Source organism: Schistocerca cancellata, chromosome 1, assembly GCF_023864275.1.
Source record: "Schistocerca cancellata isolate TAMUIC-IGC-003103 chromosome 1, iqSchCanc2.1, whole genome shotgun sequence".
NCBI lineage: Eukaryota > Metazoa > Arthropoda > Insecta > Orthoptera > Acrididae > Schistocerca > Schistocerca cancellata.
The window spans coordinates 652,432,391-652,458,501 of NC_064626.1; the positions used below are offsets into that span (position 1 = coordinate 652,432,391).

General features: G+C 39.4%; 1 protein-coding gene across 4 annotated transcripts in view; it reads right to left on the reverse strand.

Moving 5' to 3' along the window:
• LOC126183439 (calpain-A) overlaps positions 1-26,111 on the reverse strand; it is a 642,654-nt gene that overhangs the window by 19,225 nt on the left and 597,318 nt on the right. For 3 of the 4 annotated variants that reach the window (XM_049925430.1, XM_049925454.1, XM_049925438.1), the window contains 2 exons: positions 14,052-14,153; positions 4,408-4,535 (listed from right to left, as the gene is read on the reverse strand). In XM_049925430.1, coding sequence (XP_049781387.1) covers positions 4,408-4,535; positions 14,052-14,153 — 230 coding nt within the window. The remainder of the gene's footprint in view (positions 1-4,407; positions 4,536-14,051; positions 14,154-26,111) is intronic. The other variant, XM_049925446.1, reaches the window with a different exon arrangement.

A 26,111-nucleotide genomic window follows, 5' to 3' on the forward strand; every position in this document is an offset into this window, starting at 1 on the left:
ACTGCGTCTGGGGTGGACGACGTGCGAGCGGTACAATCCGGCTGTTACGGCCGCCCCTGAACGGCGCGTAAACAGAGTTCTGGCCACCGGCCCCTGTTACCGACCTGTGCATCGTGCTATATACATCATGATCGGTCAGAGTGCCCCCAGCATTGTGCTGTTTGTCGCAAATGTAATAAAAAAGGACACATTGCTAAAGTTTGCTGCTCAGCCTCAAAAGAATTGCAGGAAGCAGGTACAGAGGACATGGACGTTGACATTCAGGAAGTTTCATCGGGCCAGACTCCCGACGTATTGGCACACAAACTGTCTATCGAGGTGTCTGTTCGGTCGCGCTGATTCAAGCTGCAAGTAGATACGGGTGCGGCAGTTTCCTTGTTGAATGCACAAACTTACTCCGACCTTGGGTCGCCCCCGTTGGCGCCAGTTTACCAGCGTCTATGGTAAACGTGGTTATGGTAAACAGTTCATTCCCCTACTGGGTCAATTCACTACCAACGTTACTTACAAATCAGTCACTCAGCCTCTTACTTTTATTGTTGTCAGTGATGCAAGCTCCGCTAACCTTTTTGGATCGGATGCCTTTCAAGCTTTCGGTTTTTCTATCGCAGACACCATACAGTTGGTCTCCGAAGACGTTCCCTATCAATCATTGGAATCTTTGACCTCTGACTTTCAGGATATCTTTGAGGAGGGCCTGGGGCGTGTTTTGGACTTTGAAGCTCACTTAATGTTGAAGTTGCCCGCATTTTCTACGCGCGAGGCAGATCCCCTTGGCTCTCCGCCCTCAGGTAAAAGCAGAGCTAGACCGGCTGACAACCCTCGGGGTCGTTCTTCCCATTTCTTCTAGTGAGTGGGCTTCGCCCCTCGTTATTGACAGGAAACCCTCGGGGAAAATTACATCTTTGTGGTGATTTCAAGGCCACCATTAATTCCAAATTGGTGGTGGACACCTACCCCTTGCCTCGTTCTGATGAATTGTTCTCCGCCGTGGCGGGAGGCTAATGTTTCTTGAAAATCGATCTTTCGGAGGCTTATCATCAGATACCGCTTGATGAGGACTCCAAACGGCTGGCGGTCATCAACACCCCATTTGGCCTTTGGAATATCCAGTGCCCCGGTGATATTTCAGCGTTATCTTGAGCATGTCACGTCGACAATCCCTCATTATATTAATTACCTGGACGACATAATTGTCACAGGCCGCAGCATGGAGGAACACTTGCACAACCTTCTAACCCTCTTTCTCAAATTGAGGTCTGTGGGCCTGCTTTGCAACCTGCTTAAGTCTAACTTCTTCCAACCATCCATTGAGTATGTGGGCTACACCATCTCTCAACACAGCATCTAGCCGCTAGAAAGTTTGGTCTAGGCTATCGTCAACTTTCTGCAGCCCGCTTTGCTGAAGGAGTTACAAGCTTTTTTAGGCAAGATTGCCTATTACCACCGGTTCATTCCCACGGTTTCCACCATAGCCCACCCCCTGTACTGCCTTCTGCGCAAAGGTGTTCCTTTTGATTGGTCACCAGCATGCGAGCGAGCGTTCACCTTGAAGGGCCTCCTCACGTCAGCGCCTTGTTCGGCTACTTTTGACCCCAATAAGCCATTGGTCCTGGCTACAGATGCTTTGCAGTATGGGGTGGGGGCAGTTCTGGCCCATCGCAACGCTGATGGCTCCGAGCAGCCACTAGCGGTTGCGTCTAAAACTCTTAGTCCCACGCAGGCCCATTACTCCCAGGTGGAAAAAAGGCTTTGGCCATTGTCTACGCCGTTACCAAGTTTCACCCTTTCTTGTATGGCACGAAGTTTCAGTTAATCACTGACCATAAGCCATTAATATCGTTATTTGGCCCCACCTCTCAGATTCCAGATATGGCGGCCCACAGACTGCAGCACTGGGCCTTGTTCCTCTCTAAGTACCATTATGACATTCATTTTTGCCCTACTGGGCAGCATGCCAACGACGACACTCTTTCCCGTCTTCCGGTGGGCCTGGATCCTAAGTTCGATCAGGAGGAGATTATGTGTTTTCATTTGGATGTGGCATCCCACCGAGCGGTTGATGGCTTCCCGATCACTAGTTCTAGAGTCACCAGGGAAACGGCAGCTGACCCGGTTCTCCGGCAGGTAGTTTGTCTCGTTCAGCAGGGGTTGTCATCCTGACCTCCAGGCCGGGCCTCAGACCCTCTTTGTAATTATTTTGTTCTATGAGACTGCCTCTTAGTCTTGGAAGGAGTTCTCCTTCTGGCTACCAATGATAGAGCTCCTCGCGTGGTTGTTCCTGCAAGTTTGCGAAGGGAGGTCCTCATGTTATTACATGAGGGGCACTGGGGTGTTTCCCGTACTAAAACCTTGGCTCGCAGACATGTGTACTGGCCTGGTATTGACAGAGAAATTGAGCACTTGGTGGCCGCCTGTTCCCAGTGTGCGAGCCAACAGGCGTCTCGCAGGTCAGCGTTCTCTTCATGGCTGCCTGCAACCCAGGCATGGGAAAGTGTTCACATAGGTTCTGCGGGCCTGTTTCTCAATGGTTTTTGGCTCATTGTCATTGACGCTTATTCCCGATTCCCATGTGTGGTTCACTGCTCCTCAACCAGATCAGAAGTTGCAATCCAGGCACTAGCAAAAATCTTTTCTGTGGAAGGTCTGCCAGTCACCCTGGTATTGCACTATGGACCTCGGTTCATTTCGCAGACCTTCCAGGATTTTTGTAGGCGCTTCGGTATTCGGCACGTTTGCTCTCCCCCGTTTCATCCACAATTGAATTGGGAAGACGATTTAAGATGCAGATGAAAAAGTATGTGCACGAATTTCCTGCGGAGGAAGCGTTGACATTTTTCCTGACGGCGTACCGGACCACACCGATGGGAGTACGCAGCCCCGCAGAACTCCTCCACGGGCGCCAACCTAGGACCCTGCTGCACCTCCTCCGGCCTGGTCCTCGCCAGTCTTCGCAAAACGGGGTACCCGGCTTTCCACCGGGTATGTCGGTCTGGGCACGTGGGTTTGGTTGCAATCCACGTTGAATACTGGCGGTGGTCCTGTGCCGCAATCGCCGCCGGCTCTATACCTTGCAGGTGGGGGACCAGGAGGTACGTAGTCACCAATATCAGCTACGTCCACATTTGGGCACCCACCCTCCAAACCCTCGGGTGCTGCCTTCCCCATTGCCACCACCTGTGCTGTTTTCTCAGTGGACACTACCGCCCCTCCCACCTGTGACTCCGCCACACTGCGAGGGTTCTCAGCCTTGGTGGCCTCCAGTAGCTCCAGCACTGGCATCGCCATCGTTAGAGATGCCCCGGCGAGAGCCGGCCTCCCTCACGGGCCCGGTTCCTCAGGAGGCTGGTTCACCTGTGGTCATCCCTTCCCCATCATCCCCACCACTGGGTCTTGCCCCTCCTGAGGTGGACCGAGATCCGGCGTTCAACGGCTTGTCGCGCGTTCTGTCCCGGGCTCCAGTGGTGGGACGACGGGGCCCTCTTCGTGTGGCTCACTTCCAACCATATTCAAAGGTTCTGGCTCAAGGGTTGGCAGATCCCCCTGACTCCAGCCTTCCAATGGCCATGGAGGTCATCGCTACTGCATGACGCTCCACCTTCCGACACAGTGGATCACGGTGGCTTCACCCCCCGAAGGAGGAGGAGTGCAGTAGCCACCAGAAAGATTGCGGGATGCGCACATTGGCATGGCGCGTCACGGACAGTAGTTGCCGCAAGTAAAGTCCTGCCCACCAGAGGGCACGCGAGAATTCGGCCATGCCCTCTGCTGGCGGAACAACAACAACAACAACAACAACAACAACAACAACAACAACTCAGGCAGCACGGGCCGTGCCCAGCCAGTTCACATCGGGCATGCCTAGTAGACAGTCCGGTCTACACTAGGTGAAGTGCGACGGAAACGTGAATTGTGTTACTACAGACTTTTAGAGTCAAGTGCAATACACAGATTTCACTAGCCCCTAAAAAATATGCACGTGATTATTTGTGATGAAATGTCAAACTCATTGAATATTTGGGTAGAGCTGATAAACTGATTCACACTTGTTTGTAAAGAGTGAATGGAGGAAAAATGGATGACAAAATGTCTGTTACATGAATCTCAATTAACATAGGTCTTAAGTATATACATTATAAGTGCTTGTGTTGTATAATTTAAAAACAATGCTCAGCATTGGATTGAAAAATTCTTAAGCAGCCACCCATAAAAGCCAGAGAAATAATCAAGGAAAATCTGCTGTGTTGCTTAATCATGGGACATTCCAAGATGTTTAAGTGAAATCTACAACAAATGAAAAAAATAGTTATTGAAAAGTTGACATTCACAGCCTTCCATTCCAACTAGTGAAATAAACATTAGAAAAAAATTCAAAGAAATAAATACTCCAAAAGAATAAATTCTTACTCTCCAGTGCCTGATGTCTGTCCATAATGCTTTGAATTCTTCATACCCAAGCTTTCCTGATCTGTCTACATCCATCATGGCTATCATGCTGCGACAAGTATCTTTAGAGAAACCTTGCCGCTTGACATCTGTACAGAAATTAAAGAAGGTATGTACAGTTAAGTATTAGCTCATAGTGGAGTATTAGTGCAATTAAGTTTTTCCTAGTGAAAACATAGTTCTCAGAATAGAATACATACATATCTCCAGAGAAAAATCAGTCTAGTACTGCAATACATTAATCATAGCTTTATTGAAGAACTCTTGTAGATAAGAGCAAAGTAATCTAAGAAAACTGAGTAAAAGACCTAATCACTTCCCACACCAATATTTGGCCCTTTTTTTCTATGAATTAGTTTCATGCCATTTTATTCTGCATTTTAAACAAAAGTAATTGTGCTGCTGTTGATGACGATAATTATGATGATGATGATGATGTGTTACGAGGGGGAGGGTGAAGATGAAGCAGGTTCTTTGCAAGACCACCACCATTTTTATTTAGTTTTAGTTTGAAACAACATGTAAAGCAGGTTTCATCCTATACTGAAGCATTTATCTATTACGAGCCTGCTGAAGGACATCTCAAATATCTGGGAAGAAATAGAATAGACAGGATGAGCACTTTTCTGGTGCTGTTCAAGTACATTCACAATTTTCCTGAACTGATGACATAACATTTGCGCAGATGTATGCTATTTGTAATCACATACAGGTTTGTAAAAGTTATATATTTTTTGCAGGATTCTTGAAGCAGTATATTACTACCCCATCAAAACTACATCTAATATTATTCTGACTGTTAAAGCAATTTAAAACATCATACCATGTTTTCCATCTGTCAATTATTTCTTTTATTTCTTCCTTTAAGCCAATGTCAGTTAAGTGATACACATGTTGTGGCTCCTGATAAAACAGGAGAAATGAGTAGTCTGAAAAGTTCTAAGACTCTTGAACTGAGAGACTGAAGACATTGCTAGGTTCTCGTTTCTTGCATATGCAATACATTAGGCAATGCTAACAATTTTCTCTCCTGGCGATAAGAATGATTCAGATAACCTAACCTATGCTTCCTGAAGAGTTTCAGGGGTACCCACCCAGATAACTGACTGATTTAGCCTTTTAAAATTAGCCAGCATGGTCTTGTTGCCCTGTGAATGGCTGAAAATAAGGAGAAAGTATAGCCGTTATATTCTAAAACAGGTAACTATGTATGTCGTAATGAATAAAAGAAAGGTTTAGGAGCACAATTAAAACTCAAGGTGAAATGATATCAACAATACGATTGCTGATGACATTCCTTATCCTGAGCGAAAGAGAAGAGAATTCCATGATATGCTGAATGAAATGAACAGTCTAATGAGTATAGAATAGGGATTGAGAGTAAATCGAAGAAAGAGGAAAGTAATGAGAAGTAGCAGAAATGAGAACAGTGAGAAACTTATCAGTATTGATGGTCACAAAGTAGATGAAGTTAAGGAATTATGCTACCTAGGCAGTAAAATAACGAATGACAGATGGAGCAAGGAGGACATCAAAAGCAGACCAGCAATGGCAAAAAGGGCATTCCAGGCCAAGAGAAGTCTACTAATATCAAATATCAGCCTTAATTTGAGGAAGAAATTTCTGAGAATGTATGTCTGGAGTACAGCATTGTATGGTAGCCAAATATGGACCGTGGGAAAAATGGAGCAGAAGAGAATTGAAGCAGCTGAGATGTGGTGCTACAGACAAATGTTGAAAATTAGGTGGGCTGATAAGGCAAGGAATGAGGAGGTTCTGAGCAGAATTTGAGAGGAAAGCAACTTGTGGAAAACATTGATAAGGAGAAGAGACAGAATGATAGGACATCTTGTTATGACACGAGGGAATGACTTCTGTGGCACCAGAGGGAGCTGTAGAGGACAGAAACTGTAGAGGAAGACAGAGACTGGAATACATCCATCAAATAATTGAGGACGTAGATTGCAAGTGCTACTCCGAGATGAAGAGGTTAGCACAGGAGAGGAATTCGTGGCAGGCCACTTCAAACTAGTCAGGAGACTGATGGATGGGAGAAAAAAAGAAAAGAAAAAAAGTGAGGGTAGAACGAAAACTACAGAGCTGAATCAGTACGCTGCCTGCAGCATACTGAACTAAGCTCTGAAAACAAGAGAAGTTCTGCAGTCCTGGGTTTGAACAGGTGACAGATTAAACTCACGTTAGGACTAATGACTGGCTATGAGGGCTTTAAGAAACGCCTTTATATGATGGCTATCAAGAAAGGTGTATGTTGTGTGGTGAAAAGAATGAATGCACATCAGACCTAATATTTCAATGTGCAAATCAATACTAAAGAAAAAAGAATGAATATATACATGGGGTATGAATGGGAAATTAATATTAAGACAATATTATGGGAAGGGGAGCAGTGTGGATGAGGATGAGATGGGAGACAATACCCCTGAGTAGACGACACTTCCTCAGAATTATTTAGCTTGTTTGGTGGACATAATCTCAGAACTATTTCAACTACAATGCAAGATATATCCTACAGTTGAAACAGCCTCAGACTTCAAGATGAATGTAATAATTCCAATTCCAAAAAAGGTATGTGCTGACAGATTGAAATATTACTAAACCAAGAGTTTAATAAGACATGATTGTAAAACACTGATACAGATAACTCACAGAAAAATGATAAAAACTTTTAGAAGCTGACTTCAGGGAAGATCAATTTAGGCTGCAGAGATATTTAGGAATACTTTGGGCAATACTTACCTTACGACTTCAAAGAAAGTTTAAGGAGGACAGACTTATGTTTGTAGTGTTTTTAGATGACAATGTTGACTGAAAAACAGTTTTTGAAATTCTTTAGTTATCAAGGATATAATACACCAAGCAAAAGATCATTTAAAACTTAAGACAGACAAAAGATTACAGTTATAAGAATCAAAGAACATGAAAGGGAAGCAGTAGGTGAGAAGAGAGAGATGTTTGTAGTTGGGCCAACATTATTCAGTCTGTAGATTGAGCAAACTGTGAAGGAAAGTAAAGAAAATTTGGAAAGGGAATTAAAGTTCAGGTAGAAGAAATAAAAACTCTGCATTTTGCTGATGACATCAGAAATAATAGCAAATTACTTGGAAAATGAGTTGAATAGTATAGAATAGAAAATTTTTATTAGCCTTTCAGTATTTTTCATACAATTGGCTTCGTCAAAGTTTAGAGGGTTTTAATTTCAGTACGATATTCATACTGTGTGCATGCGCATCCCATCTCATGTTCAATTTTTCAGGTTTTCTCTGGCATATATTAGACAGATATATATGTACATGCTTGGCACTGTCATTATGCCAAGAGATTTAAAATAATTTCTGTAGGACTCTCTGGGTGCTAACCCCTCCATGCAACTGATTGCTTTCTTCTGCCATCTGAAAATACATTCAGCCCCTGGGGAGTTACCCCAAATCAATATTCCATATTGCATTTGGGAATGAAAAAAAGCATAGTATGAGTGGAGTAGCAATTGCTTGCTCACACTGTTTCTTAATTTATACAATAAGAAAAGTACTCGTGCTAGTTTATTACATAGATAATTGGTGTGTCCTTCCCATGAGAGCTTTTGGTCTATGATTAGTCCAAGTAATTTCACTGTTTTTTTTTTCATTTTTAGTTACTTTGAGATTAAATATTATTTCTTCTGTTTTTGTTTGATTTATGCACAGTTGGTTAGCCTGACACCAGTAATTAGCCATTTGCATCATTTCTCTATTTTTGTGCAGTACACTCTGTAAGTTCTCTCCTGTACTTATTAATGTCATATCATCAGCATATAGTATGTTCTTACACGGTATGTAATTCGAGAAGTCATTAACATAGACAATGAACAGAAATGAACAGAAAAGGCCTTGGGGTATTCCTCTTTCTATAGGGAGTATTTCTGACCCCTGTTTATTTGCATACACAAGTTGTAACCTATTGCTAAGATAAGATCTGAATAGTCAGAGTGTGTCATCTTCAATGCTATAGTATTTTAACTTTTTGATGAGTATGTCATGTGACACCGAGTCAAAAACTTTACTTAGGTCAATAAGTGTTCCAGACATTGATACCCTTTTTTCATATCCTTCATAAACATTACTTACCAAAGCTTCTACTGCTTTTACAGTTGACTGGTGTGACCTGAAGCCAAACTGTTGTTCATTTAAAATTTTGTTGGTTTCAAAATACCTGTATATCTGCTTATGCACACAATTTTCTACTAACTTGGATATGATTGGTACTATTGAAATGGGTCTGTAGTTATTTGGGAGGTTTCTTTCACCTTTTTTATACACAGGCAATGTAACTGTGAGCTTAAGACAGTCGGGGAATATTCCTTCATCAAGTACTCTATTTGATAGTGAGAGAAGTGGCATTTCAATTTCTTTTGCTATACATTTAATGATGAGATTACTGAGTCCAACATAACCTTCTGTTTTGGAATTACTAAATTTGTTTACTGAATTGTGAATATCATTTAATGTGATTTGGGTCCAAGTGAACTTCTCACTTCTTGTCTGTTTTGCACAAGTGAGCAATGCTTCTGCATCCGAGGCAGAATTGATGGATGGGGTGGTGATGCTATTTACAAAATATTCATTGAGAATATTGCAGTCAATAGGGATACTCCTTTCTTTATTGGTATTATTAATTTCCCTTTTAATGACAGTCCAGGCAGCTTTACATTTATTTTTAGAATTTAAAATATATTCATCATTTGCACAGCACTTAGCATTTTTTATTTCTAATCTGTAAAGGTTTCTCATTTTAGTTAATTTTCCTTGTCCCTATCACTGTTATGAGATTTGTCTTTCATAATCATCAGTAGTATTCTGAGTTTGTTAAGTTGTGGGATGTACCACTTAGTATTTTGTTGCTTTTGGGTAATATTACTCTGGTACCTTTTGGTTACCAAGGGGCATGTCATTTCTACTATATGCTTTATCTCTGTCAGGAAAATGGAAAAACATTTATTAATCGTTTTCTTGTTATCCATTACATGAGTCCAATCCATTTCTTTTAACTGGTTTATCATTTTGTTTACATTGGATTCACCTAGAATTCCATATGTCACTTCTCTCTCTGTAGAACTGAAGGCTGACCTTTCTATTTGAAGCCATAGCCCTGCATGATCTGATATACCTAATTCTATTACATCACATTGTATGGAGTCTCTTTGTACATTCCTAATTATGTTATCAAGGCATGCATTCAGTCTAGTGGGTTTTTCATTGAGACAGTAATAGTTTAATGACTTCAGAGTGTTAATCATATGAATTACATTTTTTCTCTTTGCCCTTATATCTATGTTAATATCACCTACAATTACAATTCTATGCTGTTTATATTTTGACAACAACAATATCAAAGTATTAATTTTTTTCTATAAATTGAATTGTTAGTGTCCTGAAAAGAAGTTGTAAGATGATCAAGTAAATTAAAATACGGTCAATGGAATGCTCAGGGACTTAGATAAGGAAATGAGGCACTAAATGTAGTAGATTGGTATTTTGCTGTTTGGACAGCAAAATAACTGATGACAGCTGAAGAAGATGTAAAATGCAGATGGGCAATATCAAATAGAGCATGCCTGAAAAGCAGAAATATGCTAACCATTTCACTGGTGCATTTTTTGTAACAACTCAGTGAAGATAAATTTTCTGCTTTCCTAATTGAATTGTGATCTACTGACTATATTAATTTTTTGATAATTTTATTTTTGTGATTTAGGAGCAAAAACTATGGTGATACACATCACCATGGCACCTTTGTGAGGGATTAAAACTATAGTGGTAAATGGATTTCCCTTTTGTGAACTGTTACGAATTGCCGTTACACTAAAAATATAATGAAGTGTTTCCTGCTTTTATTTTATGTTTCCTTTTACTTTACCTAGAAAATAATTGTTACCGATATGAAACTTTACTTATCACAACGTGAAATAATCCTTGAAACTTTATCACACAATAAAGTATGAGGCAATAAAGGTATGAGCTGATACAGCTCACAAAAATGTGCACTGCAGTAGCAAAGCAATGAGTTCTGATAACAGTAGTGATCCCATGACAAAACAAATTGATTGTTGTAGCAGTTTTCATACATCTGGTGCAGCATGCTACCGCAAGATGTCTGACATAGACAAAAGTGGTGAGACCTAGTCCCAAAAGCTTTGGCATATCCCTCATAAGCTGGTAAGCAAGCTTCTCAAGGACCACAAATGCCAGATTGATTCTGTCGTAAGTGTACTTCCCAAGTCCCTTCCGTAAACTACTTTAGTGATATTCATGCTTCCAAATAATCATTAAAAGATCATTGTTTGATGGGATGTATACTTCCCACAATCCTGAAGGCTATATTTCACAACAAACAGAAAGTACAGCTGTTGCAGCAGACTGCCACTAGGTGCCAGGAGTGTATCAAACTGGTAACAAACACATATTTCCTTAAATGCTGTAAAGAAATACATTTGGTGGGAAGTATATGCCCCACGGCCCATGAAAGAGTTAACATGTAATACACATTTATCTAAAACAGGAGCTATTGTAGTCTATTGGACAACTTTTCAATCATGATTACAGAGTGTGGACAAAATAAGTTTTTAACTGTTTATGAACAATTTTCTTTATAAACAAATTATATTTAATATGATAAATTATTCAACTCTGTAGCAGTCTGTCTAGTCATGACTGGTACACAATGAAGAACTAATAACAATAAAAATGTTCTCTGAAGCAATTTATTTGGAGGGTAGCCTAGCTTGGTAGTGAAATGTGAATGAAACAGTTCAGAGAAGAGGAAACTGAAAATGCTTGAAATGTGGTGCTACACAGATGTTCTGAAAATTTGATGGGTGAGCTGAATAAGTGATCAGGAAATACTGAACCACATTTGCGAAAAAAAAGAAAATTATGGTTCAACTTGATTAAAACAAAGAATCAGTTGATAGGACACATGCTGAGGCATCAAGAAATCATCTGTTTGGTAATGAAGGAAAACGTGGAGGTAAAAACTGTAGAGGGAGACTAAGGCAACAGAAAACTAATTCACATATCATCATCATCATCATCATCATCATCATCATCATCATCATCATCATCGGGGGTGGTTGTGGTGCTGCCGCCGCCACCACCACCACCACCACCACCACCACCACCAGTGTTCTTACTGGTGTGGTTGCTTAAATTTGAATAAATGACTATGTTTCGAACTTCAGAAGGTATTGTACATTACCTTACCCATCAGTAATGTGAAAGAATTTGCGTCAAACTCCATGTATTTAAAGTCAAAAAGCATTTACTCAGCAAGTGAACTTCCCAAAAGACATACATCAACCTTTAAAGCTATGATACGCGTGTCTTTGGTGTGAATTCCTTGCTCTAACTTCTTTGATGGATCAAAATCTGCATAAGACAAAGTCTAATGGAGGGCATAAAATGGACGGTGGAGTAAGAAGATAACTCTTATTTCTTTCCTAATGACATTGTTTCGTATCACTTTAAGATCTTTTCTATTGGTCAGTTAAAGTCTTCATTCCCATATGTGATAGCGTAATTTGTATTTGTATTTGTAGCAGCAGTAGTAGTAGCAGCAGTAGTAGTAGTAGAAGAAGAATTTGATTATTAGTAGCAGGAAGGGTGAACAATGTGATCTTCATGATGTGTTTTGTTTGTAAGAAACAATTACTATACAAGTCACACAACACACATTACAAATCCAATACAAGCAGAATGTTTAACCTACATTATGAACTACACAACCTTAGCATGCTGCAGGATGGCATGCATTGCACGAGCACAAAAGTGTTCAATACCCTCTCTTGTCACATTACATTTTCTGTCAATGAAACATCAATATGTAAATAGTTTTTTTAAGCAGTTCCTAATACAAAAATATCCAAACCAATAGGAATATTCTCTCTAACTGTTGAAGCATATGCAGCTCTATTGTCATCAGCAATCTATTGCTTAGGAACTTTGTTTTCTGTCTGTATTAAGTGTAAGCAATCTGATACCAAAATACTTTTGACCATAACCTAGATAACTATTTAACACAATGTAATCTAGTTTTATCCAGCAGAATCTGTAAATTGTCGATGAATATTTATGATCATTTACATTCTTTACTTTATAACAGCTTTATTTTCTGTTTAATCTCTCTTCATTTATCGTATCTGCTCATGTTCCACTCATTTTTTACAAGAATTGTGATAAACTTCAGAAAATACAGCACTTTTGCGCTTTTGAATTAACAGTCATTTGTAAGTATTTCTTATATCTGATGTTGTCTTTTAACAACTTTTGTATTAATCTTGATAGCTTTTTTTTTAAATCGTCCATCACCGAAACAAATTATTAATCATATCTACAAAATTTAAAATATAAAAATAAAATCATCCAAGAAATTGCTTGAATGGCAATTTTATGTTTCCTTTTCCGTAAACTCTTTGTCTCACAGTTTGAATTTCTGGTATCTTAGTGGAAGCAAGAAACTGGTTTGTCTGATCACCTATCAGCCTGCTATTGGATGCATTCTTCTGGTCTCACACTTTTCAATAAAATGACCTGCTAACTGCAATTAATAAACAATTTTAATAATTAATGAGATGTTACAAATCTTGCACACTGTCTCAAAGAATCAAATGACACATCATGACAGCCAAATTCGTGAAATTTTTTCTTTAATTTTTGATGCTATTTTGCTAGAAAGATCTGACTAAAACAAAATTCCAAAGAAAACTTCATATAATTGCAAATCTTTTACCTGTACTTGCTTTCATGGCATAGCCAAGATAAAGACACTTTGTGCACATGTATTTTTTATTGTACCTAGAAGTTATTAGATTATGAAAGTCATGTTCATTGTGTTTGCTTTATAGATTTGTTACACTTCAGTGAGTTTATTCATAATACACAGAAATTTTGTAATACTGAACATTTTAAGAACGCATTTTAACCTTGCAACATTACTTCATATTAGTTTTCTTGTCATCTCATGTTTCAATTCTAACTCAAAACTGTCTCAGCAATAGATCTCAGAAAACGTTATCCTAATGAATAATTTAATAAAGTGTCTCTGACTTAAATAACTGCAAGATACTTTCTCTAACAAAGCAGATATTGAAATTTCATTAAGACTACCATGCCCTAAACTTGAGCTGAAGCTATTCAAAGAACTATATTAAAAACCTCTAACCATGCACTTCATATATGTAATTTTGTACAATAATCATGCACTTACAAATATAATTCCATATCTACAAATGACATGATTACTAGTGTGGTCATTATAATATTTGAGAGTGGATCTTCCATTGAAAAGATGCTGCCCTCAAAGTTTATTTATGGGTCGTTATCCTAATATTTCATTAAAACAGCCACGTTGTCAACACAACTAAGCACAATATTATCAATTAAGTCACCTCTCATTATATTCTATTTAAAACAAACCATTTCACAGTTATTTACTTTGATCAATCAACATTTTATGAAAAGCATGGGAAGAAGCCACACTTAACCATCACCCTTAGGAGAACATAACATAAAATCAAAATTTGGCATATCAACCCTGTCCTGTAAACTGCTTACCAAATGCCTGAGCAAGTGGGGTGTCACGACACACTAATCCACACAGGAGTGAAAGTACTGTGGTGATGATATCCTGTGATTCTGAACTATCCCTAGGCATCTCTATTAACAATAAAGAGGAATTATGATCAGCATATTACAAAACAAAACAAACAAAACATTATAAAATATTTGCAGACACAGCTCACAAATGTAAAAACAAAAACATGGTAAAGCAAAATGCAAAACAGCAGACTTTAAAACAAGCATTCCAGTTAACACATATCACTATATTTTTTCTCGAACACAGCTAAAACACATACATTAATCACAGTGTTACATTTAGCCGAAGAGTTTGGTGCAGTTTCATGAGAATACAGTTTTAACTGCCTGCCATTTAAGAACGTCACTATTCACAATATGTGTACTTTAGTTAAAAATACACATACTGTACAACTTATGTAATTTAACATTCTCTCTAGTCAAAAGAAAATGCAAAGTGTAGGTAATAGTTCATGATTATTAATGGAATAACATTTTATACTGTATTGGAAACAAAATACATTACAATTCTTCAGGGCAGTTGTATGTAATGTTTACACTGTGTTAACACAATCTTGAAAAATATGTACTGCCTTCAGTGGTTTTAAATACATTAGGTGGATTACGAAAAAACTAATGTTCATCTAAAAATTATACTGATTTTTTCTGTTATTTAAGAACGAAAAGATGTGAAAATAGATAAACAGAAATTAAAGTGTTGTTTGTGCCTGCTCTTTATGTGTAGTAATAGTAGTATTAGTAGTAGCAGTATCTTAAGAAGCAGCAACTTATCAAATAATCGTTTAAAATGCTCATCAAAATTACTGTCAATACTACTTATACTCCACAGTTCACTTCCTTCAAAACTTGACCACAGTTCCTGTGCCATTACCACCAAGACTTCTTGCTGGTCATTGTAGATGCCATATCCTGCCATATCCTAGTACACCAACCTCTCCCATGCCAGTGTCCTTGTGTCCATGGAAAACTATCTTTTCCCTACATCATTCTGATGCCAAATCCACCAACTCTTTCCTAACCCTCCTAGCCAGCCACATCTTCATTCACTTTTGAAGGACAAATCCATAAATAAATTGGTAGTGGTGCCACAGGTAATCACAGGGCACAATCCTATGAAAACTCATTTATGGGCCCTCTTGAGGGTTTCTTCCTATCCACTGAACACCTAAAATCCCTTCTCTCCACACCCACATTCAGGAGTTGCTTCCTGCTAACCTGCCAGCAAGACACACATTCGCTCTGGAATTTCTCACTCACATGGAAGTGGACAATGAATGGCCATGGAACATTCTGTGGGCAGGTGAAGCCCTTTTCCATCTCCAAGAACATGCCAAGTACGCAGAATTGCAGAATATGGGCAACGAAAAACCTGCACACACATCAACCAGTACCACTTCATTCCACAAATTGTGAGAGAATACAATACCTACAGCCATCCTAATGATTTTATTTATTTTGTTGCAACCAGTTTTGGCACTGCAACATGCCATGTCCAGGCTGTAGTTTATGTGGAAGAGGTTGATACAATCCCTATATGTATCACATCAGTAGCCAGCATAACTGGATATGCAGATAATCTCAAAACTTAGGTGTCAGTAAACCAACCATCAACTGCCAACTGGCAGTTAAGATACAGTGCCATCTATTGGTAAAATATTCATTAATTTTCTTTTTCCACCCTGCATCAATAATACACTGCCTGAATTTGATATTCTGATCTGTAATTCTTTTTATTGAGCGTTTTGAAACTGCACCTTTAATCATGGACATCTTTTACATCTGTTCATATCAAATGTACCCACCTACAGAACTATCTCCTTTTAGACAACTGTTAACTGTACCATGTTAGAAAGTCTTGCCCTCACAACCTCACCATCCAAGGATGCAGCAGGAGTTATTCAAATATACCAGAAACTTTACCAAAGCCTTCACTGATTGGCAGTGTCCCACCTAGCTCATCTAACCAGATCTCCCTGTCATTTCCTCCTCCAACACCAATAAACTTGTTAACCAGCCACTGACCAGCTCTCATCTTATTGCCCAGTATCACTACGGGCTTGAAAAGCTCAAACCATATTTGTAACCAGGGCTTCGACTACCACTCGCCATACCCTGAGATGAGAGCATCCTACCCAAAATCCTACCTCCATCACTCAAAGCAGTGTTCCATCACTCAGACAGCTTATATGATATCATTGTTCTCCATATTCCAATCCTGCTACTGATCCTTCCCCCTGGGTCAGTCCCTTGTGGTCAGCACAGGTACAAGACCTGCCCCTTACACCTCCCACCACCACCTACTTGTCTAGTCACACAGGCATTCCCTACTCAACAAAAGGCAGGGCCACATGTGAAAGCAGGCATATAATGTATCAGCCATGCTGCAACTAATGCACAGCATTCTATGAGGGCACGAGGAGTAACCAATTTTCTTCTTGCATGAATGGCCACTGCCAAACTGTGGCAAATCAAAACTTGCATCCAGTTGCTGAACATAAATGACTCCAACAGCTTCTTCCATATGTTTGCCATTTGGATACTCCCTTTCAGCCCAAGTTTATTTGGATTACACCTGTGATAATGCTGTCCAGTACATCCTACGCCCTTGCAATCTCCTGGCCTGAACCTCCACTAATTTGTTTTACACTGTCTCACCTTTTCCATTCTCCCTTCTGTCCTCACCACTACTCCTCTATCCAGATGGTGTACTGCCTTCTCATCTTCTCCTATCACTCTTAACCCCCCCCCCCCCCTCCCCCCCGCAATCCCCCACCACATGTGGGCCCATTCTCTCTCTCTCTCTCTCTCTCTCTCTCTCTCTCTCTCTCTCTCTCTCTCTCGTGTGTGTTTACCTGGTGGGATAGTGTTTCCAGTTATGTGTTTCTATGTTCCACACATCAGTTCATGAGTGGTTGCCTCTCTCTTATTCTATGTATCATTCCTACTTTTAAATTAGGAATAAAGCAACATAATTCATGGCAGTTCTCCTCAAACACATCTTCAGTTTTTCTACATTGCACATAAAGGTCACTCAGCAATGCTTGAAAATGAATATTTTCATGCATTCCATGGACCAGTCCTAATTTGGAGGGGTGTCGCAGGAATGCTCTTCTTGCTAATAAACAACACAGCACAACATACTATAGGCATGCAATCTGTGACAAATTACCATATAAATATGTTTCTTTAGTAAGTGGATTTTTTCATGTTTTTAGAACAGCTCTTTAACTGAAGTGCCCCACAGTATATCACAGAGGCAATCTCTAAGTCACAGGTACCTGCTCATTCTGCACATGGTTATTAATAAGAGGCTTAGTGACAGTATTCATTCATGGAAAGTGAAAATGATGTGTCCTTGGTGAATTTTGTCTTATGGTTTTGATATCTTGATGATATGTACTTTCCTTATAGCAGACACACTGAGTCGCAGATAGGCACAACAAAAAGACCGTCACAATAAACTCTTGGCCAATAAGGCCTTTGTTGAAAATAGACGACGCATGCACACAGTGTGGCTTCAACTGTCAGAGGCTGCAGTCACGTACGTACGTACGTGTGTGTGTGTGTGTGTGTGTGTGTGTGTGTGTGTGTGTGTGTGTGTGTGCGCGTGTGTGCAGTCTATTTTATTTTCGATAGAGGCCTTGTTGGCTGAGAGCTTATATTGTGACAGTCTTTCTATTGTGCCTATCTGCGACTCAGCATATCCACTATATAGTGAGTGGCAACTTTCCTTTTCATAATATTACTAAGTTACATCCTGGATTTTCCATTGTTTGATACATACTTTCATTACACAGCAAAGCAACTCTTAGAATTTCTAAATTTTATGAAGGATGCTAATTTTAATGTGAAGTTTGTTGGCGAAAATTTCAATTAAGATATCTGGAGTTTCTAGTGAAAAAGAACCAACTTAAGGAAAAGTTTTCCTCTCATTCATAAAAACAGTCAGAGAGTGCATCAGAAGAGTCTGACACAAGATGGTATTGACACAATGTTCAAAAATGAAAGGGGGTGAATATGTGAACCTTGTGAAAGACCTACACCCACCATTTACCACAGCAGGAGTGTACGAAATCCCTTGCACGTGGTCAAGTGTACGCGGGAACTAGAAACAGAAGCATTAACACACTACTTAAGAAACACAAGAACAACTGTTGTTTGGGAAATATTGATGAACTGGCAGTAGTATGCCACGCACTGGAACCAGGAACCCCCAGATTTGTGTGTCTGATACGTATTAAGATTAAGATCCTACCACAACTATGCTACGATGTACAAAGAAGCCATAGACATTCAATAGCACAAAAACAACGTTGACAGAAAAGGAGGGGGGACTGAAACTAGACAAGTTATGGTCTTTAATGCTAAATAAAGCAAACAATACCACTTCTTCTTCACTGCAAACATTGTAACATACATCAATGTGAGCCCACTATCTCAGGCAGCTGTCTGATGACATGGTGACTTGACAGTTGTGTGAATAAGTGTAAACAGTTTGGCTTGCTAAGAAGTTTGAAACTGCTATCTAAGGCTTTATAGCCTCTGATGATTTCTCCGACATTAGGGGAAAAATATTAGGCACAGAAATCCATCTTGCACCACAGCCTAATGCCTACGAGATAAAATTGACAAATGACAAATACCAGCTGTGAAAGCCTGCACTGAGTAAAAATGATGTCTTACTGTGTGCTGAACATACTGTAGGAATTCATTCTCTCTGTCTGTGCTACAGTTTGCAAATCTGTAGAGAAGGAAACAATCAGAGAATTCTACAAGCTATTGGATTTGTAAGATATTGTATGAAGTACATAAGTATGTCAAAGACATACAGATTGAATATGACAGAGTTCAAAAGAATTTTTTGTTTAAGGTGAACCATGGCCAGTATGCTAAAAACAGTTCTTTATTTAGCATTCAGGAATTGTGAACTCTTGAATTAGATCAGTTTTGGATTTTTGAACACTCAATCTCTGGTCTATTCTTGTTACAAAGCCACTTTTAAGTTTCAGAGGATAGTAGTAGTAAAGCAAATAGAGAGACCGAATACCCAGTAATACGAAACAACATTTAGAAGAAACGAGATACCACATTTCTATACAAATGTGTGATTTGTGTTTTTTTATTTTAATTTCTCATTTAAGGGCAGTTTAAATATGCAATTGCACCATCAAACTGGTCATGTTTAGAGTGTGTGTCATTAACGGTATGGCCTGCATTAACATTTCAGAAGAAATTTTTTGAACTACTCAGCAGTCATGTCGCAAATCTGTGGGACTTGTATGATGCTGGTGTGTGTGTGTGTGTGTGTGTGTGTGTGTGTGTGTGTGTGTGTGTGTGTGTGTGTGTGAGAGAGAGAGAGAGAGAGAGAGAGAGAGAGAGAGAGAGAGAGAGAGAGAGAGAGACCCATTGTAATTATTCAACCTTGCACTGTCTGAACAATATGCAACAAGTAGCACTGTCTTCCAAGTGCTCTTCGCTTACAGCTGTACATTCATTATAAAAACACATACACAAACAAGAACAACAAAGATTCATAAACATTAATAGAAAACTTATTTGGTAACTGAATACAAAGATTTCTTAAGAGTTAGTCTGAAAACATATACACAGAAGCATCACACATGTACACATAGAAGAAGCAAGTTTTTTTAGCCACAAAAAAAGTGTATGTTATATCTCCATTGAGCTCTTTGCAACCCATTTCTTCCATGATGCTAAACTTGGATAGTATTACTGCTTCTTACTGCTTTATTCATTTCAGTTTTTTTTTTAATCAGGAAACAGGTAAAGTATACTTTTTTCCACACAATACTTTGTTCCACAAACACCACAAATCCAAAATGCATTATATATGTTAATACCAAACACTATGAATATGTTATTTAAGGAAAAACAAATCTGTTTCCATGTGAAAAGGAAAATCAAACTAACTGCCCTCCATCCATATAGAGAGATTGCATTCTCAGATGAGGGAATTTTACTTTTATCTGACAGTACCAGATGGTATTCAAGTAGTATTTTTCTGCTGTACATGATGCAGACACCACTTTGTACACTCCACAGGATCCTATCTAATTTATCAGTGTTCCTATCTTCTTTCTATGCTAAACAGCTGTGTCACTATTCTGACAATATACTCTAGTAAATACAAAATTATGTTATCTATTTGAAACCACTGGATACCCTAATTCACCCTCATTAGGTAAACAACAGTGGAGTTAATTTTATCCTTGAGTCTCAAATTCTCCTAGATACACTGACAGTAGATTTTTGAGCCGTGACACGATTACATTTGGGTTGGTTTTTGTTTCTAATCTGGTTAAGCACCTGAAGGTTTCTGCTTATCTTTTGAGAGATAACAATTTGATCAAAGTATTACAAATTATATTATGCATATCAGAATTAAAAATCCTTTTTTTGTATGAATATCTAGAATGGCTACACACATTTTGACATAAGTATCAGGATTTTGAAGTACTTTTCTACTGTAGTCACATCATTGTTCCTTTCCTTAAAGAGGAACTTATATTATTTCTACTTCTCACTGATCTAAATCTTGCTAGACTGATGACACTTTTCTATAATCTGTTGCCATCTGAGTTTAGATATCTGTCACTTTGCTTTTTAATTTAAACAACCTCTCAGTGAAGTTCTACAATACAATATTATGATATTGCAGTGCCTGTGTTACTCCAAATTACGATTTAAGGTCCCTATGGACATACAGGCATGTCTGAAGCAACAGGCACTGCAGCAATTACAGCCATTATGAAATACATGAAATGTATTATCAATTGTGAATATGGACATCCATCAACCATCAGCTGTATAATGGAATAATGACAATGAAAATTTGTGCTGGTCTGGGACTCTAACCCAGATTTTCCACTTCTCAGAAGCTGCCACCTTAACATATCATTATCTGCAAACACTAGGCAAGCTACTTTCAAGTAAAATATCTTCCCTGTACAGGAATATACGTAACTGCTGTGCGAGTACAGGTTGTACGCACATGGTTCGTAACACCGAAAATGCAGATAAAATACCTTCTGCACCATCCCAAATTTTCGTCGTTTAATACTTGTTGATAACTTTTACTGTACTTCTGATTCTGAATCTGTAAGCCTTATTACAGAATTATGTTTAATATGTAACTGATGTAATAATGTATTTATTTCCAGCTGTATATAATTGATTAGAATTATAATGAAAATATTGTAAATTGCTTGGTAACAGCCAAGGGAACTTTCTTTAAATGTATTGATAGCAATGACGAAATGGCAGTAACTGGGCCTTTGTTCATCTTTGCGTATGGAGATAGTGTCACGTTGTAAGCAGAGAAGAAGCAGAGCAGCTTGAGTGATGAAAGAGTGCGGAAGTGTGTTGCATGCTTCCGCAGACATGGTGTACAGCTATGCTCGCATCAGTGTAGACACGCCACATTTGTTAATCCATGAGTATTGAAAGCACGGTAGGAGTGGACAAGTAGAGGAAGTTTAAGTTCTACCTGTTGCCTGTCCCGTAATTATCCATGGCTCTGGAGACATCTTGGGGTTCCCAAACAGTAGCAGCAGCAGCAACAACAGTGATAACTCAGCATCGTCATCGGCTACATTCTTCGTTGTCCACACAGCTACAGTATCTTAAGTATGTTAACTGACAGATATAGTACTGTAGAGGCTTTACCCAGTTGCAGTTCTTTCAGAAAGTGTAACCAACTTTAATAGATACCTGTGTTGTCATTGTCCTCAGACATTATTACCAGGCAGGGTCCCTTTCTTTTCCGTGCAATCACCGCGTGTTGTAAGAATTTGAAAAATGATTAACTAATTACTGCAAGTTTTGTTTGTTTGCTAATGACCAGTTTCAGTCTAAATTTTATGCTGCAGTAACTGTTCATTCTTGTGTTTCATAACAGAAGCTTTACTAATTTGCAATTTTGAGTATTAACTTCACTCACTTAAATTAACATAAAATTTCACTGGCAAAAGTAATAAGTAAAGATACAGCACAAATAATTTATTCTGTATTTAGCTTAGCGAGTGACTTCTGCTGGCTGGTATTTATTTTATTGTTGTTATTTTAAAAATAAAATAAGTTGCTCATTTGCATAAAGTAAATTCAATTCAATCTTCCAATAATCAAAAGTAAATTGTTTGTCTATTTTTTTTAATTTTGCATTGCATTACACTGAGGTCACTGAAAGTCTTTTTTACATAACAAAGTTTAAACTAAGCTAGTCATTTGCTTAACCAGCAACTTCATGCAACTTTACTTTCAAAATTTAGTATTTCACTTTGGAAAAGTGTGACAACATTCTGTTGCCATGCCAGTGATTATTTGCTTAAATTTCTTTGCCATTGCCTTTTTTAAGATTCTGGAGATTCATTACCCTAGCAGGCTGGTGACCATTTAATTATGCCCTTTTCTGCTTATCAATGTTTTCTTTATACTATCAGCAATTTTTGTAGTAAATATTAAATGGTACCGTTTCCCCTGTGTGGTTCATGAGCGATCACAGTATATTCCAACCGTTTCAAAATTGTCATCAGTATTTAGTTTAGAGTAGATTATTACTTCGGAAGAGTCTGTTGTACACTTTCCTCCAACCTAGTGGTGTTATTTTCCTTTGGTAACAATAGCCTTACTCGCTGTAAAAATTTCATTAGGCATATGTGATCATGGTCAGTTATATTGCAATCCTGTAGGACAATTAGGAAGGGGGAAGTTACAGAAAGTTTGGGTCTGGGCACGACTCTTGCTCTGATAGCCTAATGGTAAGGGACTGCTCACAATAGGTGGGAAATCTGGTTTCGAGGCCCACTCTGGCACAAATTTTCATTTTCATTTTTCCAGTCTACAGCCGACAGTTGCGCATATTCACAACTGTTAATATGTTTCATGTAGTTCAATAGGTTCAAACTTTCAGATTTTAGAACAAAAGCAATACAAATGAATTATATAATATACTATGCATGCTTGTTACTAGTAAAACTTACACTGCATACAATGTAGTGGAGTGTATGCTAATGTTAATCCTCTCATTTCACTACCAACAACAGCTTTCTATATTCATTCACGAGTATCATCTATATACATTCATGCTCATAAATTAAGGATAATTGCAGAATGTAGTGCCACACAATGTGGCACTACACAAAACTGGCTCTGATAGCATAGGCACATAGGGAACACACATGATGCGGATCTGTAAGTCGACAATATTGGTAATAAGTTGAGAAAACTGTCCCAAAACATGTGCTACAAAACACCACTGTTTCCTGCATATGTACACCAACATCAATACGAGATATCACCACCATGTACACGTACACGTCGCATAACCAGTTGGCATACTATGGATGAGGTGGTCGAGCAGTTGCTGAGGTACAGCCTCCCATTCTTGCACCAGTGCCTGTCAGAGCTCCTGAAGGGTCCTAGGGGTTTGAATACATGCATCGATACATCGACAGAGCATCCCACATGTGCTTGATGGGGTTTAGGTCTGGAGAACAGGCAGGCCATTCCATTCGCTTGATATCTTCTGTTTCAAGGTTTCTGTTTTGGTGGGTCTGTGCATCATCATACATCAGGAGGAAGGTGGAACACACTGCACCCCTGAAAAGGTGGACATACTGGTACAAAATGATGTCCCAATACACCTGACCTGTTACAGTTCCCCTGTCAAAGACACGCAAGGGTGTACGTGCACCAATCATAATCCAACCCCACACCATCAAACCACGACCTCCATACAGGTCCCTTTCAAGGACATTAAGGGGTTGGTATCTGGCTCCTGGTTCACGCCAGATAAAACCTGGCGAGAATCACTGTTCAGACTATACCTGGACTCGTCTGTGAACATAACCTGGGACCACTGTTCCAATGACCATGTACTGTGTTCTTGACACCAGGCTTTAGGGGCTCTCCTGTGACCAGGGGTCAGTGGAATGCACCTTGCAGGTCTCCGGGTGAATAAAGCATGTCTGTTCAGTTGTCTGTAGACTGTGTGTCTGGAGTCAACTGTTCCAGTGGCTGCGGTAAGGTCCTGAGCAAGACTATACCTGCAGTACTCCGTGGCAGTCTGCGGGCACTGATGGTGAGATATGTCTTTTTGTTGTGTTGTACACTGTGGATGTCCTGTACTGTAGTGCCTGGACACATTTCCTGTCTACTGGAATTATTGCCAAGATCTTGAGATCACACTTTGTGGCACATGGAGGGCCCGTGCTATGACCTGCTGTGTTTGACCAGTCTCCAGTCACCATAGTATTCTACCCCTCATAACGTCATCAATATGTGCTCTTTGAGCCATTTTCAACACACAGTCACCATTAGCATGTCTGAAAACATCTGCACACTTACACGCTGTACCCTACTGACATGCACCAACACTCCTCTGCATATGTGGACTGCTGCCAGCACCACCGTGCGACGACCGCAGATCAAATGCACCTTATGGTCATACCCCAAGGTGATTTAAACTCTCAAACCGACCACCAGAGCATTGTTCACCTGTATCAGCATTATCCTTAATTTATGAGCACGAGTGTAGTTCTGTGTGTCATAATAACCAGAGTCAAAACACAAATCACAAACTAGTATTGCTGACTGGAAATAATTGTTCTGGGTATTTACTAGGCACCAAAATAAAGAAGATGGAGATCTGTTATTGGCACATTGAACAAAATGTGGGCAAATATTTAAATTTTGAAATTAATTTATATTACATTGAAGTTCACTGATCAAAATAATATCGTCTTGGTAGTACACTTGCTGCAACACACCATCTATTTCAGTGTTTTATCTATCCAGTGTTGGAATTGTTTAAACATTATTTTGTATGTACAGGATTTATTTGTTAGTGAACAACATTTTATTTTGTCCAACACTCATTCCATCTCTTCAAGCTGCCCTAACAAAATTATCTGGGGAGAAAGGGTGCAGAACTCTTTTCGCGCAAATCCTGTACCACGAGACGCATGACGACAAGACACTATATAACTTTGGAGACATTTGTGCAGAATGATTGATACCAGTATCATTCTGGACATTTGCTGTTACACATTTGGCAACAACAATTTATACCTTAAGTGAAGTTATCCTTAATTGCTCATGATAGGCAGCCATTGCTCCAAGTTGCTGACAGAGCACATAGCTTGCTTGACTCACTTGCCATAATGGCCACATCATCAACCTCTGTTCACTCCATCCCGTACAAGCCTGATGTATCAATTCGATGCTACACTGCCTGTGCTCAAAGACCACAGAGTGCTCCTGAGGTCTTACAAAAGCTCCATGCCACCATCAAGAGGCTGTCTCACCACCACATTCTCTTAGTCACAATACCACTCATGCACATCCATATGATGCCTACAATTTAAGAGCAGCCTGCACTGTATGTCAAAAAGGCATTGTACGACTGCTGATCATACTGCATATTGTCTCACTGTCCCATGCTGCTAACAAAGAAATGACCACAACACTACATCACAAAAGCTGTCAGTCACCAACCACCATTCAGGCCTAGTCTTTTTAACTGACATGACAATGGATGTCTGCAAACTGCCAGGCACATTCCACCCAGAGGCAAAACACAGTACAGTGTCTCTAATTGCACTTAAAGATTCTGTCATATGCATATATAGTCACACGACTTTGGAGTTAGACATTGGTCTCACCGAGAACTGCAGTTGGACTTTTGTGTTAACCCACACTGCTCCCACTTATTTTCAGCACATATTTCCTCAAGCAGGCCCTCTGACTGTGGGTTTACTAAATGACCAAATAGTACACACTGCTAACAGTCTTACTACTACTGGAGAAAAGGGTTGTTCAACAAAACATAACACACCCAGCATGAATAACTAAGTGCTATCACATCAAAGGAAGGTGAACTCCAAGCAGCCTGCAAAACATTAGAACAGCTTAGAGTACCTCCACAATACGACTGTGCTCCACACACAACAGTATCTGTGGACAAACTGCAGCCTGTAAAGCTACAGGGTATAGCCACAT